At 44.5% G+C, this 18,364-nt stretch overlaps 1 protein-coding gene across 1 annotated transcript in view; it reads right to left on the bottom strand.

Annotated features, from left to right (window-relative positions):
- LOC143925685 (dynein axonemal heavy chain 11-like) overlaps nt 1-18,364 on the bottom strand; it is a 701,866-nt gene that overhangs the window by 578,277 nt on the left and 105,225 nt on the right. The window contains exons 14-15 of the mRNA XM_077450147.1: nt 16,398-16,622; nt 16,207-16,298 (exon numbers count right to left, since the gene is read on the bottom strand). Of these exons, the coding sequence (XP_077306273.1) occupies nt 16,207-16,298; nt 16,398-16,622 (317 nt within the window). The remainder of the gene's footprint in view (nt 1-16,206; nt 16,299-16,397; nt 16,623-18,364) is intronic.

Here is an 18,364-nt window from a genome sequence, read left to right on the forward strand (position 1 = left end):
AAAGAAGAAAATAATTGCAAACATAGAAATACATAAGAAAACTCAATGTTTGAAACATTTGAGAATGACATCTTTTAGATAAATAATAAATGCTATTAAAAAAAAGCCTTGAGAGAGGGCAAATAAATATACAGTATTTGTTTTACAAGTTATTATATTAGTCATATACTGATTTTCACAACCAGTTTATAGATGTGAATATGCATGGATTTGAATGAGGAGTGAATGGCATAACTAGAACTAAAGACTACAGTTCAGTCTAAAGATACATTTAATATTATAAAGGATAAGAATTGCTTTTTGTGTATCGCTGCTTCTCTCTGTTGAAGATCGTCGCTGAAGACGTCCTATGACGAAACGCGTCTGATGTACCACGCACACCACTTCCGGGTTGACGAGTTGAGACGGAGCGCAGGCTGAAACGCACGCCAGCTCCGTATCCAGATCCCCGCCTGTCTCCTCGTTTGCCATTCTGGTATTGACAGACCGCTCAGGTCGGTTTTTAGGTTGTATATATACATTATTTTTGGCATTTACCAGCGGTGAGCACATTCCTCTTCCCCTAGGGTGTCACGTTTTTTCCACTACACAGTGACCCCAGGGTCAGGGGATATATCACCCAGGGGCTCCTTCGGCCATATATATATCTTTTTGGCCACATAGAGGACATCATATGCCCCCGTCCTGGTTTATGAGTATTAACAACCTGTGCTATTAATTATTTATTTGTATATGGTCAATCACCTGTTCGAAACTGTGATTTTGGAGCCAAATACATATACTTGTATTTATATTTTTATCTATACCCTTTGGCCTGTGTTTTTTGCTGTTTGCTTTTTAAAACAAGCTTGTTATACATATACAATTTTATTTTTGTTTTTGTTGTTTTTTCTTGTTTTTTCATGTTTTTTTATGTTGGCGTAATAAAAAAATTTTAAACATATATCTCGTGAGCGAATACATACATATATATTTTTTGAGCAAAATTTTTTGAGCATATATTTTGGAAAAAAAACTTTTTTCTGAAGATACTGCACTATGAGATCCCTTTCATTATTATCTTTCTGAGGATCCTCTGGCACAGTACTACCTGCTGAGCAAAACTAGTCCATGCAATAAGGAAGGTGACACAGTTGGAGAGTGGAGGTTTGCCGGATGTCCCCCCTTTTAGGACGTGCCCACCTGTGGAATTATTAGATCTCGCACCGTACAATACTGAAGGCTTGAACGCCCCGTGTGGGCACATAGTTGTGGTGAGTGGGGACCTGAGGGGGTGAGCACGGAAGTCACCTGAATTTCTTCATGCTTTGAGCACCAGTCACTTTTATCTGTTATCACTGGAAGAATCTGAAACTGAAATATTATTTGGACTGTATTTATCCTGGACTGTTTTTTTGCCCTATATTCTTCTAAAGGATTGTTTTCACTGTCTGTGTAGGACGTTTTTTAGTAACCTAATCATGCATACAGTATAACCGTTGCACTTTTTTGTACTTTTTTCTGCATTTTTTCTGCACCTTCTTTGCACTTTTCTGTACATCCTTTGCACATTTTTTGTGCAAAAAATTCTCTAAGGGGGCCCCTTAAATATAGGACCTTCTTTGGAAAGGTTTTGAAAATTTTTTGCATTTTTTGCATTTTTGCACACTAGCACACGCTGACTGCTATTTTTTGCACATAATAATGGGATTTTTATATACAGCTTACCTGTAAAATCCTTTTCTTGAGAGTACATCACGGGACACAGGAGCTTCATTACATAGTGGGTTATATAGGCACCTCTGGTGATTGGACACTGGTTGACCCTAATTAAAGAGAATTCCTCCCCTATATAACCCCTCCCATTTGGGAGCCACCTCAGTTTTGTAGCAAAGCAATAGGAAACCACGTAAAACCCAAGAGGGGCGGGAGCCCTGTGTCCCGTGATGTACTCTCAAGAAAAGGATTTTACAGGTAAGCTGTATATAAAAATCCCATTTTCTTGATCATACATCACGGGACACAGGAGCTTCATTACATAGTGGGATGTCCCATAGCAATGCTCAGGTTGAGGGGAGGGAGACACAGATCATAAATATAGACCGCCAGGGACCTGAGGACCTAAACTGCAGCCTGCAGTACACTGCGCCCGAAGGCGATATCCTCTTGCCCTCTGACATCCACCTGATAGAATCTGGTGAATGTGTGGACTGATGACCAAGTCGCAGCCTTACAGATCTGAGCCAGGGAGGCCTGGTGATGCACTGCCCAAGAAGCACTGACAGCCCTAGTAGAGTGCGCTTTCACCTGAAAAGGAGGAATCTTCCCCTTTAAGCTATAGGCCTGAGAAATAACCTGTCTGATCCACCTTGAGAGAGTGGACTTTGACGCTGCCTGACCCCTTCTAGGGCCTTCTGGCAGAATAAATAAACAGTCAGTTTTTCTTATCTGAGCAGTTGCCTGAAGATAAAGACTGATTGCTCCAACCACATCTAAAGTGTGTAAAGACTCTTCCTCTATGGACTGAGGATTTGGAAAAAAGGATGGTAGGATCATATCCTGATTCAGATGGAAACCCGAAACCACCTTAGGTAGAAAGGACCCGTTGGGACGCATAACCACCCGGTCCTTATGGATAATTAAATAGGGCTCTTTACAGGAAAGAGCTGCCAATTCTGATACTCTTCTAGCCGTGGATATGGCTACTAAGAAGACCAGCTTTTTAGTCAAGAGAGCTAACGAAGCCAGATGCAGAGGTTCAAATGGTTGGGCCTCTAAGGCCGAGAGAACCAAATTCAGATCCCATGGGCATACCGGAGGTTTAACTGGCGGTTTTATCCGCATAGCCCCCTGGATAAAAGCCCGTACTAGGGAGTGTGATGCAAGAGGTCTTTGAAAAAATACCGACAGGGCCGAAATCTGCACCTTGATGGTGCTTATGGCCAAATTCATTTCTAGGCCTGACTGGAGAAAGGCCAAGATTCTGCTAATGACATACTTTCTAGGATGCCATCTCCTGAGTTCACACCAGGAAACATATGTCCTCCAGATCTTGTAATAGATACGCCTGGAGGCCGGCTTTCTGGCATTGACCAGAGTGGAAAGGACTGGCCCCGAAAGGCCACGGTCTCTCAGAATGTGGGTCTCAGCAGCCAGACCGTCAAATTCAGACTGCGTAAAGCAGGATGGTAGATTGGACCCTGTGAGAGCAGATCTGGCCGGAGAGGGAGGGTCCATGGCCTGCCCACTGCCAACTTCATGATTTCTGCAAACCATGGTCGCCTGGGCCAAGCTGAGGCCACTAAAAGGACCGACTTCGACTCCCTCTTGACCCTTCCCAGGAACCGCGATAGCAGCGGGCTCGGGGGGAAGGCATAGATCAGATTGTACTGATCCCAGGGAACCGTCAGAGCATCTGACCCCTGAGCAAGTGCATCTCTTGTCCTTGACACAAAGTTGTCCAGTTTCCTGTTGAATCTGGACGCAAACAGATCCACATCTGGAGTGCCCCACTTGTAACATATGTTCTGAAACACATCAGGGTGCAGAGCCCATTCTCCTGGGCACAACTGCTGGCGGCTGAGAAAATCCGCCTGCCAATTCTCCACTCCTGGGATGAAGACTGCAGAGAGACACGGAACATGCTCTTCTGCCCAGACAAGTATGCGATTCACCTCCTTTTGGGCCACCAGACTTCTGGTACCGCCCTGGTGATTGATGTAAGCCACTGCGGTGGCATTGTCGGACTGAATACGAACTGGGAAACCTCGCAGTCTGTAAGACCACTCTATGAGTGCCATGTAAACTGCCCGAATCTCCAGGATATTTATGGGCAGCAGACCTTCGGTCGCAGACCATTTTCGCTGCGAGCACGTTCCCTCCAATACGGCTCCCCAGCCTGTCAGGCTGGCATCCGTTGTGACAATCTTCCATGAGAGGGGAAGAAAAGTTTTGCCTTTCAGCAAATTCCTGGTTTGTAACCACCAGACAAGACTTTTGCGTGCCCGGGGGGATAAACGCATAGGAAGATCCAGGGATTGGGGCTTCCTGTTCCAAACCGCAAGGATGCATCTTTGCAGAGGCCTTGAGTGGAACTGGGCGAATGGGACGGCCTCGAATGAGGCGACCATTTTTCCCAATAGTCTCATACATAACCGAATGGAGGAAGATCTTCTGCCCAGAATCAGGCGCACCAGATCTCCAATGGCCAAGGCCTTTGGCCTTGGAAGGAACACCCTGCCCTGAGCGGTGTCGATAATCAAACCCAGGTAATCCAACCTGGTGGTCGGTTGCAAGGACGACTTTTCTAGGTTTATAATCCAACCTAGGCGCTCTAGATGTTCTAGCGTCCTGGTGACGCTGCGACTTAGGCACGCTGCAGTTCTCTCTACGAGAAGCAAGTCGTCTAGGTAAGCCATGACGGCTATGCCCTGAACTCTTAAGATTGCTAAGAGAGGGTCCAGAATCTTCATGAAGACTCGAGGGGGCCGTAGCTAGGCCAAACGGCAGGGCCACAAATTGAAAATGGCGCTGCTCTACCGCGAACCTTAGAAACTTCTGGTGTGCGGGAAATATTGGCACATGGAGATATGCATCTTTGATATCTATTGATGCCATGAATTCTCCTCCTTGCAGGGAGGAGACCACAGTGCGTATTGACTGCATCCGGAAGGTCTGGATGTGTAGAAACCGGTTTAAGTCTCTCAGATCCAAGATAGGTCTGACACTTCCGTTTGGTTTTGGAACGGTGAAGAGATTCGAATAAAAACCTGAACCCTGATCTTTCGGGCTCACTTCTACTATCACACCCTGGGATAGTAACTGATCTAAGGCCAGGAATAGCGGTTTCTGCTTTACTGGATCCTTGGGGATCCTTGACCTTAGAAAACGAGAAGGTGGAATCTTCTGAAACTCTAGCCTGTAGCCCAGAGATACTGAAGAGATCACCCATTTGTCCTGAATCTCTTCCCGCCAGGCGCCTGCAAACTGCAGGAGCCTCCCCCCCACTCTGTTGAGCGGGGGCGCCCCTTCACAAGGAGGTCTTGGGGGTCTGCTTGGCAGGCTTTCGCCCCCAAGTCCTTTTCTGTCCCTGGGCTCGGCCCTGAGGCTTTCTAGCAGAGGAGGGCTGGGAAGGCCGTCGCCACTGTTTAGAGCTTGATGCTTCGGGAGAGAGAGTACGCCTGAATGAAGGACGTTTGCTCTTTTTGACTGGAAGGAGAGTAGACTTACCTCCCGAAATATTTTGGAAGAATTTATCTAATTCTTCCCCAAACAAACGCTCCCCTTTAAACGGGAACCCAGTCAAATGCTTTTTGCATGACATCTCAGCAGCCCAATTCTTTAGCCATAGAGCCCTACGCATGTGTACCAACATGAGGGATAAACGTGATGCTTGTTGGACAGAATCCAAAATCGCATCAATTATGAAACACAAGATGTGAGGCATCTCTGCATATTTCTCTACTTCCTCACTGGGAAGGAGTCCAAACATTTGTTTAACCTGTTCCTTAAGGAACTGACACAACCCCACGGCTGCGACTGTAGGCTGCACCACAGCGCCAGCCATGGAAAAGGAGGCTTTTAACAAGGTTTCCAGCCTTTTGTCAACTGGATCCTTAAATACCTGCGCATTATCCAAAGGACAAGTTAGGTTTTTATTCACACAAGAAACAGCCGCATCGACAGATGGGACCCCCCATTTCTTGGTGAAACTTTCCTCCACAGGATAATGCATAGAAAACCTCTTGGGAGGAGTAAACAGTTTATCGGGATGTCCCCAATCCTCATACATCAATTCACCCATTAAAGGATGAATTGGGAAGGAACAAGCAGTCTGTGGGGCTTTCCTGACTCCCAGGGAAGAGACAGAGGATGTAGCGACTTCAGCAGCCGGCATTCTGAACGTGGTACGCACCAATTCAGTATAATACTGCACCTGCTTTCTGAGTGCCTGGGAGGAGGGGACTAACTCCTCTTCCTCTGACTCATCCGACTGCTCATGATCCCTATCCAAAGATAGGGATCCCTCCTCATTTTCAGAGCAACTATCTGAGAGAGGGATTTCAGCAGAGGGAGGGGATCTACCCCTTTTCCTGCTATCTTTTAGGGAAGCAGAAATAAAATTCATGATCCTCCCTTCAAAACCCTCCAATGTAGCCCTAAGGGAGTCCTCAGTGACATAGACCGGGGCTGCGACATTGGGAGAGGCTGCAAAGCCTGAAAGGGGCACCGACTCGTCTTGAGAGGCAGGCTCCAGTCTTGCAGAGGGGGATGGTAATTTACAGGCACTTTTGGAACCCCTGGACCTAGGCGGTGACTTGCCAGTGCTTTTATTACCTGCCCCTGAAACCCTCTTACGAGGAGACTTAGTACTAAGCTACAAAGCAGAGGTACTAGTACAAATGCAATCACTGTTGCGCTCAAAGTCTCACAATAAATCAATATATGCTTAAACTGCACAACCTGATGCTGAGTAGGTGTCTTAAGGTTTGCCTGGATCCAATCCCCACGGATGCTTACAGCCCACAGCTCCTGTGTCTCCAGTTACAGTCCCCTGACGCTCTGGGCTTTTTAAAACTGCCGCTTGGCGCCTGCACTACAGCGCCGTGCACACTAACGTGCACGGCTCGCAACCACACCCCCCCCTCCTCCATTAGGCCGGGAGCGCGCGGACCGCGGAATCCGGGGGGGGGAAGGAGAACCCAAAGGGAGCAACGTGGGACCCCTGACCTGCATGGGACCCCTTTTTACCTTAACTGTGGCAGGAACTGTAAGGGAGACGTGAGTAGCTGGAGAACCAGGCTTTCACTGAGCGTGTTTGTATTGAAAGGCATGTAAGTATGCATCAGGCTGCTCTTACTCCCTCTAGTGGTGGAAACCAGGTAAGACATACAACTACTCACAATGAAGAAATCCATTCATATATTTAAAATATATAGGATGACTTCCCTTACCTGTCCCCGCCGCAGGAATTGCTGATCTCAGACCAATTCCAGCCTTCACCCATCACGGCGGGTATTGTTAGCCAACCTTCAGGTATATCTGGGGCTCTTACGAAAAGATCCTCCCACCTGGGCCATGTAGAAATCTCTGCCAGAAACTTACGGGCGCCCTGAGCAAACAGTACCCCAAGTCTGGTTGTCCCAGAGCCCAGTCTTCCAATGGAGAGGACTTACAGGCAAAACCTTGTTTCTTCGGCAGACGAGGCCCGGGTACCATACCATCATGGGAGTCAAATATCGGCCCGAGGTATGGATCCGGTTTGTTGTAGCCCTTCGGGCCTCGCCGGGACCCGCATAGAGCTAAGTTTTACGTGACCATCGACCAGACACTGGCGAAAAAACTGAGGTGCCTCCCAAATGGGAGGGGTTATATAGGGGAGGAATTCTCTTTAATTAGGGTCAACCAGTGTCCAATCACCAGAGGTGCCTATATAACCCACTATGTAATGAAGCTCCTGTGTCCCGTGATGTATGATCAAGAAATATATATTATCTACCGTACATATATATACCCGTTGCACAGTTTGTTTGCACACACACAATAACTTTTCTATGTACAAATTATATATATTTTTTACGGTATAGTGAGCACTGTCACACTCTGGCATTTACTTAAGACTATAGATTTTATAGTGGCACACACACAAGATTCTATAGTGGCACGCACACATGGTTTAACCAATATTGGAGTACCTATACTTCTACCTTTTGAAATGTTATTATTGTTTATATATTTTTTATCTACTGGCCACACGTCTATGTAGAATATGGACACTATTGTCTTTCTTTCCTGGTAGAGGCACTTATATCTAGTATTTTCATGTAGCCCGCTTTGGACATAACTTTATACGAAATATTTTCTACACAGTCTTTCATTGTGACCTCCTGTGTGTGGTGATAACTCTCTCCAGTTGAAATTTCCCCATTTATTGTACACACATAGGGTTTATACACTTATTTATCTAGCTATGACAGGTAGCGCCTAGGCCTCTCCCTACCTTATATATTTCTTTCTGAAAACATGACCTGTTGGGGGTATTTAACCACTTAAGGACCGCCGTATAGCCATTGTACGTCATTACAATGGCACAGGCAGGCACAAGCACGTAACTGTACGTGCCTGCCTTCCAGCGGGTGGGGGGTCCGATCGGACCCCCTCCCGCTGGATACGGCGGTCCGGTTCGCTGCCGGAGCGATCCGTGATGAGGGGATGGCCGTTGGTTTCTGGCCATCCCCTCTCGATCGCTCCTGGCCAGTGACGAACTTCCTCCCCTGTGAAAATGTAAACACAGGAGGAGGAAGTGATGTCACACTCCTCGTGGTGGTTTTTTTGACCGGACAGCGCAGAGTGAAGACATACAAGTAAGTGCACCAACAGTCCACTGACACATAGGTACACATAGGCACACATTTCACCCCGATCACCCCCCGATCGGACCCCCCGTCCCCCCCCCCCAGTCACAGTGTCACTAATGCAGTGTTCATTTATTTATTGATCACTGCATTTAGTGTCAGTTGTGACTGTAAAAAGTGTCAGGGCAGCTAGTGTTAGGCCCCTTTAGGTCCAGGGTAGCCCCCTACCCCCCCAATAAAGGTTTAACCCCTTGATTGCCCTCCCAGTTAACCCTTTCACCCCCTTTTACCAGTGTCACTAAGCGATCGTTTTTCTGATCGCTGCATTAGTGTCACTGGTCCCGCTAGGAAGCTAGTTTTTTTTTAGGTTCAACGCCAGGTTTTTATAGCGTTGGGTACCCCGATATATAACCTAATAAAGGTTTTAACCCCTTGATTGCCCCTAGAGTTAACCCTTTCACCAGTGATCGCTGCATAAGTGTCACTAGTGACACTGGTTAGCCAGTTAGTTATTTAGTTATTTAGGTTCCCCGTCAGGTTTTTATAAAGCTTCAGGTACCCCCATATAAATACCCAATAAAGGTTTTAACCCCCTGATTGCCCTTAGTTAACCCTTTCACCAGTGATCACCGTATAAGTGTTACGGGTGACGCTGGTTAGGTAGTTCGCTTTTTATAGCATCAGGGCACCCGCCATTTATTACCTAATAAAGGTTTAACCCCCTGATCACCCGGCGGGTGATATAAATTTGGTTTTAGGGTCAGAAAGGGTCTGCGTCGCCCCAGGCAGTGCTAGGTTGCCAGTACCGCTAACACCCACGCGCAAAGCATACACCTCCCTTAGTGGTATAGTATCCGAACAGATCAATATCTATACTAGATCTATACTAGCGTGCCCAGCAATTTAGGGTTCTAAAAAAACGCATTGTTAGCAGGATCAATCCAGATACCTGCTAGCACCTGCGTTTTGCCCCTCTGCCCAGCCCAGCCCAGCCCAGCCCACCCAAGTGCAGTATCGATCGATCACTGTCACTTACAAAACACAACACACATAACTGCAGCGTTCGCAGAGTCAGGCCTGATCCCTGCGATCACTAACAGTTTTTTTTGTAGCGTTTTATACAGTCGCTGACAGGCTAGGTGCTTTTTTACCTGTGAGTCTCACTACTGTACCCCTAAATTTAGAGCCCAAAATGGCACTAGTGAAGAGGCCTACACGTTTCTGAGCATGACAGATAGTGAAGAGGAAGACACTGATCTGTCAGATTCAGGCTCAGAATACGAACCTGTAGAGGACAGCGCCTCCATGTCAGATAGCTCTGACGACGAAGAAGAGGTCCCTGCTAACGTCAGGCGTACCCGACCCCGATCTTCTGATGTTGTTGAGGTGCCGGAACCGCAAGTCCCTCGTATGGAGTATAGAGCCAGTACTAGCGCCGCTCATCCTTTTGGTGAACTGGCAAGCACCAGCGGCCTAGTACACCCTGGACGTACATCCAGCACTGCAGTATCACGTGGTGACGTGGCGAGTCCCATAAGTGCAGTTCAAGCTGGCGAGGTGGCAAGCACAAGTAGTGTCCCGTTGCCACCAAGAAGACGAAGACAGGCCCGTCGTTCCCATAGTGCCCTTCCTGCAGAATTCGCCAATCCTGATTGGGTGCCCACCACTTCTGCAGCACCAGTACTTCCCCCATTCACTGCCCAACCCGGTATTCAGGTGGATACAGATGATTTTACGCCACTCGATTTTTATTCTCTGTATTTCACGGAAGATCTCTATAGATCTATTGTGGACCAAACCAATTTATATGCTGGTCAACATATCGCCGCCGCTAATCCCCAGTTGCCGTCTCTTGCCAGAGATTGGAAACCAGTTACGGTTTCCGAATTTAAGACCTTTCTGGGCCTTTCCCTCAACATGGGCACACATAAATTCATGACATTGCGGGCTTATTGGTCCACGCATCCGACTGACCACATGCCCGGGTTCTCTAACTCCATGTCCAGGAAACGATACGAGCAGATCTTGCGGTTCATGCACTTCAGTGACAATGAACTTTGTCGTCCTCGTGGAGACCCTGAATACGATCGGCTCTACAAAATTCGGCCCCTCATAAACCACTTCAACCAACGTTTTGCAGACTTATTTACTCCCCAAAAAGTTGTCTGCGTTGATGAGTCCCTGGTTAAGTTTACTGGTCGCTTGTCATTCAAACAGTACATTCCCAACAAGCGTACCAGATACGGGGTCAAGCTCTATAAGTGCTGTGACAGGGCCACAGGCTATGCATGGAGCTTTATGGTTTATGAGGGTAAAGATAGTTACGTAGAGCCGGAGAACTGCCCTGACTACATAGGAAGCGCTGGCAAGATAGTGTGGAAATTGGTGTCACCCTTATTCGGAAAGGGGTACCACTTGTACGTGGACAATTATTACACCAGCGTGCCACTGTTTAGTCACTTGTTTGATAATCAGATTGGAGCATGTGGCACCGTGCGACCTAATCGCCGGGGCTTTCCCCAGCGGCTTGTAGATTCCCGTCTTAGGCTGGGAGAGAGAGCCTGCTATCGGTGTAATAATTTGCTCACTATGAAGTGGAGGGATAATAAGAATGTTTTCGTTCTTACCTCCCTTCATGCAGACACGACGGTCCAAATTTCTACGGCGACTGGTATTGTGGAGAAACCCCTCTGTGTCCACGAATATAACAAAAATATGGGAGGGGTGGACCTCAATGACCAGTTGTTGGCGCCGTATCTAGCTTCCCGTAAGGCCAGACGCTGGTACAAAAAAGTGTCTGCTTACTTATTTCAATTGGCTTTGCTGAATGCTTTTGTGCTATACAAAACTTCAGGCGGGACTTTAACCTTTCTTTTCTTCCAAAGAGAGGTTGTCACAGAGCTTCTGTATCCAGACGGTTCTGCACCTCACCATTCCCAACCAAATGCAGTAAGCCGGCTGCATGAGAGGCATTATTCTTATGTCCTCCCGAGTACCCCTATCCAACGAGCCCCCCAAAAAAGATGTGTCTGTACCAAGCGCGGATTTAGGCGTGACACCCGTTGTTATTGTCCACGCTGTCCTGGCAATCCTGGTCTTTGCCTTGGTGAGTGTTTTGAACGCTACCACACACTAGTGAAGTATTAGCGTAGGGTACAGCATTTCACAGGCTAGGCACACTAACACAGAGTCTCCCAAGATGCCATTGCATTTTGAGAGACCCAAAATGTTACAGTTGTTACAGTTTACAGTTAAAAAAAAAGTGTATAAAAAAAAAAAAGTAAAATAAAAAAACCAAAAAAAATATAAAATATAAAAACCAAAAATAGTTGTCATTTTATTGTTCTCTCTCTCTCTCTCTCTCTCTCTCTCTTCTCTCTAATTTTTTATACTTTACTGTTTACTGTGTTTTATTGTTAACCATTTTTCATGTTTTCAGGTACGCCATTCAGCTGCAGCGTGGATTTATTTATCTTGACAGCAACAGCGTTTGCTCCCACGATACATAAAGCCGCGACTCCAGTGCTGTAGGAGGTGATTTCACCACCACAGTTAAAAAAGAGCATATATGCCGAAGCATGGGGGCATAAGGGGTGGAGGAGCGATTTTGCTCCTAATGTCGCGTACATACGGTCAAAATTCCGACGGAGGGCTTCCCCGTGGAAAAGTTTGAACGTATGTACGCGGCATAACTTTTTTGCGGGAGGATGCCCCCATGCTTCGGCATATATATATTTTAGGCACAGGTTGTGTTAAAAAATTTTTTATTTTTTACTGTTTTTTTTGGCATTTGCTTTGCAGGTATGGTATGGTAAGGTTTTACTGTTATACTGTGATGTTACTTTGTTTTAACGTTAACCATAATTTGCTTAGCAGGTACGCCATTCAGCTGCAGCGCGGATTTATTTATCTTGACAGCAACAGCGTTTGCTCCCACGATACATAAAGCCGTGACTCCAGTGCTGTAGGAGGTGATTTCACCACCACAGTTAAAAAAGAGCATATATGCCGAAGCATGGGGGCATAAGGGGTGGAGGAGCAATTTTGCTCCTAATGCCGCGTACATACGGTCAAAATTCCGACGGAGGGCTTGCCCGTGGAAAAGTTTGAACGTATGTACGCGGCATAACTTTTTTGCGGGAGGATGCCCCCATGCTTCGGCATATATAAATGGTGCATGTATGTCCATCATTAGAAGTGGGTGGATGAAGGGAGGTATTCTAATGGTGGGCATACCCACCGATCAATCTCTTTTTTTTTCGTTCAGACAATATGACTCTCAGCAAATAGCTTGGGGTGTCTACTTTCCAAAATGGGGTAATTTGGGGGGGTTTTGTGCTATTTTGGCATTTTATGGCCTTCGAAACTGTAATAGGTAGTGAGGAGTGAAATAAAAAATTTGTGCCCTTAGAAATCCAGAAGGTGGCGATTGGTTTTTGGGGCCCCGTACGCAGCTAGGCTCCCAAAAAGTCCCACACATGTGGTATCCCCGTACTCAGGAGAAGCAGCAAAATTTATTTTGGGGTGCAATTCCACATATAACCATGGCATGTGTGAGCAATATATAATTTAGTGACAACTTTTTGTAAAAAAAAAAAATATTTGTATTTTTTGTCATTATTCAATCCCTTGGAACAAAAAAAAAAATATTCAATGGTCTCAACATGCCCCTCAGCAAATAGCTTGGGGTGTCTACTTTCCAAAATGGGGTCATTTGGGGGGGTTTTGTGCCATCTTGGCATTTTATGGCCTTCAAAACTGTGATAGGTAGTGAGGAGTGAAATAAAAAAATTAATGCCCTTAGAAATCCTGAAGGCGGTGCTTGGATTTCGGGGTCCCGTACGCGGCTAGGCTCCCAAAAAGTCCCACACATGTGGTATCCCTGTACTCAGGAGAAGCAGCAGAATGTATTTTGGGGTGTCATTTCACATATGCCCATAGCATATGTGAGCAATATATCATTTAGTGACAACTTTGAGCAAAAAAAAAAAGTTTGTACTATTCCCACAACTTCTGGCAAAATATAAAATATTCCATGGACTCAACATGCCTCTCAGTAAATAGCTTGGGGTGTCTACTTTCCAAAATGGGGTCATTTGTGGGGGTTTTGTGCTATTTTGGCATTTTATGGCCTTCGAAACTGTGATAGGTAGTGAGGAGTGAAATAAAAAATTTGCACCCTTAGAAATCCTGAAGGCGGTGATTGGTTATCGGGGCCCCGTACGCAGTTAGGCTCCCAAAAAGTCCCACACATGTGGTATCCCCGTACTCAGGAGAAGCAGCAAAATGTATTTTGGGGTGCAATTCCACATATAACCATGACATGTGTGAGCAATATATAATTTAGTGACAACTTTTTGTAAAAAAATAAAAAATTTTAATTTTTTTGTCATTATTCAATCCCTTGGGACAAAAAAAAAATATTCAATAGTCTCAACATGGCCCTCGGCAAATAGCTTGGGGTGTCTACTTTCCAAAATGGGGTCATTTGGGGGGGGGTTTGTGCCATCTTGGCATTTTATGGCCTTCAAAACTGTGATAGGTAGTGATAGGTAGTGAGGAGTAAAATAAAAAAATTATGCCCTTAGAAATCCTGAAGGCGGTGCTTGGATTTCGGGGTCCCGTACGCGGCTAGGCTCCAAAAAAGTCCCACATATGTGGTATCCCTGTACTCAGGAGAAGCAGCAGAATGTATTTTGGGGTGTCATTTCACATATGCCCATAGCATGTGTGAGCAATATATCATTTAGTGACAACTTTGTGCAAAAAAAAAAGTTTGTAATATTCCCGCAACTTGTGGCAAAATATAAAATATTCCATGGACTCAACATGCCTCTCAGTAAATAGCTTGGGGTGTCTACTTTCCAAAATGGGGTAATTTTGGGGGGTTTTGTGCTATTTTGGCATTTTATGGCCTTCAAAACTGTGATAGGTAGTGAGGAGTGAAATCAAAAATTTGCACCCTTAGAAATCCTGAAGGTGGTGATTGGTTTTCGGGGTGCCGTGTACGACTAGACTCCCAAAAAGTCCCACACATGTGGTATCCCCATACTCGGGAGAAGTAGCGGAATATATTTTGGGGTGCAATTCCACATATAACCATGGCATGTGTGAGCAATATATCATTTAGTGACAACTGTTTGTAAAAAAAAAAATTTTTTTTATTTTTTGTCATTATTCAATCCCTTGGGACAAAAAAAAAATATTCAATGGTCTCAACATGGCCCTCAGCAAATAGCTTGGGGTGTCTACTTTCCAAAATGGGGTCATTTGGGGGGGTTTTGTGCCATCTTGGCATTTTATGGCCTTCAAAACTGTGATAGGTAGTGATAGGTAGTGAGGAGTAAAATAAAAAATGTATGCCCTTAGAAATCCTGAAGGCGGTGCTTGGATTTCGGGTTCTCGTACGCGGCTAGGCTTCCAAAAAGTCCCACACATGTGGTATCCCTGTACTCAGGAGAAGCAGCAGAATGTATTTTGGTGTGTCATTTCACATATGCCCATAGCATGTGTGAGCAATATATCATTTAGTGACAACTTTGTGCAAAAAAAAAAAAGTTTGTAATATTCCCGCAACTTGTGGCAAAATATAAAATATTCCATGGACTCAACATGCCTCTCAGTAAATAGCTTGGGGTGTCTACTTTCCAAAATGGGGTAATTTTGGGGGGTTTTGTGCTATTTTGGCATTTTATGGCCTTCAAAACTGTGATAGGTAGTGAGGAGTGAAATCAAAAATTTGCACCCTTAGAAATCCTGAAGGTGGTGATTGGTTTTCGGGGTGCCGTGCGCGACTAGACTCCCAAAAAGTCCCACACATGTGGTATCCCCGTACTCGGGAGAAGTAGCGGAATATATTTTGGGGTGCAATTCCACATATAACCATGGCATGTGTGAGCAATATATCATTTAGTGACAACTTTTTGTAATTTTATTTTTTTTGTCTTTATTCAATCCCTTAGGACAAAAAAAAAAAATATTCAATGGGCTCAACATACCCATCAGAAATTTCCTTGGGGTGTCTACTTTCCAAAATTGGGTCATTTGGGGGGGGGGGTTTGTACTGCCCTGCCATTTTAGCACCTCAAGAAATGAGATAGGCAGTCATAAATTAAAAGCTGTGTAAATTCCAGAAAATGTACTCTAGTTTGTAGACGCTATAACTTTTGTGCAAACCAAAAAATATACGCTTATTGACATTTTTTTTACTAAAGACATGTGGCTGAATAAATTTTGCCCTCAATGTATGACTAAAATTTAGTTTATTAGATTTTTCTTATAACTAAAAGAAGAAAATATCATTTTTTTTCAAAATTTTCGCTCTTTTTCCATTTATATCGCAAAAAATAAAAATCGCAGAGGCAATCAAATACCATCAAAAGAAAGCTCTATTTGTGGGAAGAAAAGGACGCAAATTTCGTTTGGGTGCAATATTGCATGACCGCACAATTACCAGTTAAAGCAGCGCAGTGCGAAATTGTAAAAAGACCTCTGGTCCTTAAGGTGTTTATTGGTCCGGGGCTGTAGTGGTTAAGGACTGGAGTTGAGAAACATTGTGTTAGAGCATCTGAAGGGGAAAAGTTTAAATAAAGCTACATAATTGCACAGAATATCCCTCATAATCTGTGATTGTGCTTCTGTTTAGCATGCTTCTGTTTAGCATATCCTTGCTGTGTGACAGAATTCATACAGTGCATGTCCCCCAATTTATGCATTATAGACTTGAAGTATTTTTTTCTGTTCTAATGTAATGAGGTTCCCATTTAACAATCATAGCAAGCAATGCATACCAACAAATACCATCATATGGTTCTTACATGAAAAAAAAAAATGCAATTTTGTTTGTCTATGAAATAAGTTGAAAAATGAAAACCTTTGCTGAAGCGTCTCAAGCTTTTCCAGCAATCCTGGCTCATTTGTAACTTCAACTACTATGTTTGTTTTGACGATATTCCCCATTAGAGTCTAGGTAAAAAAAAAGATACATAAAACATATATATATGTACATATGGTACAATAAGTACACAAAAATACAGTCACACACAAGTACAAGTACACAAGTACCTTGAAGTCTAAATCAATTCCATCAAATCTTCTGGCGTCCTCAGGAAGTTGGTTCCGGATGTCTTCTGAGTTAGCAAATATACTTTGCAAGTGTGCCCAGGTTTTCTGAACCTCCAGCCAGACAGAAATAACCAAATCAGCCACCATAAGTTTCTTCTGCCACCTGCTTACCTCCACTGAGAAAAATTCCACAAATTTGCTCATTAAAATGTTCTGCAGTTGCACCTGGGGAGATAAAATAAACTCTGAGGATCATCTGTTCCCCAAAGCCCATATCGATATAGAGAAGTGCAGGTTTCTACCACTCAGAGCCTACTCTGTTATCATTCTATTATGCTACCACTGGCATATTACGAGAGCCCCAATATGTGTCAATAGAATAGAACAGGACCCTGGTCTGAGTCTGCTGGTTCTTGGGCACAATTTCTGGTGCCAGTGCGCTTTGGGCTAGGTTTCACTTTAGCTAACCTCTTTACTGGCTATAGACTTGAACTTTCATCACCTTGTTATATGATAGTATATTATTGCACATGGGTTTTAAACCCCAGGGCAAGCACTTGAACAGCCTTCTGATGATCTGTCATTGTCATTGGCAAAGTAGCACTACAACATGGGACATGTATACATTTTGGTAAATTGGTATAAGAACTGAATAAGCTATTTAATCATAGAACGCAAAAGGCAAATTGGCTATTTGGCAAGGGTGTAGAACATTTTCCAAATAATAAAAATAGATTAAATTGGGCTTCCCTTGGTTCAAAGTCCTGAAGCAGGTGAAGAGAAACACATTTATGTAATGCTCTATGTTGTTTTTGAGTTTTTAAAAAGAAAAAAAGCACTATAGCAACATTTAGGTCACATCACTGCTTTCAAAATGGACCTCTTAGCCCTTGTACACACGGTCGGAGAATCCGTCGGAATGTGTCCTATCGGACCGTTTTGTCAGATAATCCGACTGTGTGTGGTATGCATTGGACTGCTTCCATCGGAATATCCATCGGACCAAATTTTCCAACTTGCTGGAAATATTTTCCGACAAACTGCTCCGATCGGACATACTCCGTTCATGTGTATCCTACTCCGATGGACAAAGTGCCACGCATGCTCAGATCAAATTCCTAGACCAAATCTATTGGCTACTAGCCTGAACGTAGTCCCGTCGTAACGAAATAACGTCATCACATTATGTACAATCGGATTTTCCGACAACTTTGTCCGACTGTGTGTATGCAACAGTTTCAGACAAAATCCAACAGATTTGGTTGTCAGAATGTCCAACCATGTGTACAAGGGCTTAGTATTATTGTGGTCTACTGTAATTCTTTTGTAGCATTAGCCCTTTGATTTTGGTTATTAGGGATGATTATACTGTACAGTTATACCAATAAGAATTCAAAATGCTATGACCTCCAGTACTTACAACTCTAGCATCTTGTACAACCCTTTTTTAATTTAATAATGTTTATTGAAGATTTTCATCAGAACATAAAAGATAAACAATCCTCAAAACATACAAGCTAAATCCACCCGCACATAAGCACAGCCGAGCTAGATATACATGAATCTAGACCAGAATATAACAAAACCAATCTATAAAGCCAACAGGAAGTACATTGACAGAACATTGGTAATATCTTGAACCCATAACAACAAGTTCGGCCCCCTAGAGGGAGTATGTCTAGTCAAAGCACACGAGCCTCAGATCCCCTGGCGCCCCAAACGGGATCAAGCTGCAGACCAGGGGCTAGGCCCGCCCGCCAAGACCAGGACACTCCCCTCCCATCCCTACAAAGTTCAATTACCTGAGATGCCTAAAGGAATTTTGGGCCAATAACCAGCCCAGAACATTGCTGCCATCTTTCTTAGAACCCCATGAGGGGCCCATCCCGATACACCAAGGGAGGAGAAGAAGAAGGGAAGAGAGAAAACGTGTGAAAAAAAGAAAGGGGGGAAAGGAGAAAGAGAGG

Source organism: Lithobates pipiens, unplaced genomic scaffold (assembly GCF_037356315.1).
Source record: "Lithobates pipiens isolate NorthernLeopardFrog02 unplaced genomic scaffold, aLitPip1_a1.2 Scaffold_22, whole genome shotgun sequence".
In the NCBI taxonomy this organism is placed as follows: Eukaryota; Metazoa; Chordata; class Amphibia; order Anura; family Ranidae; genus Lithobates; species Lithobates pipiens.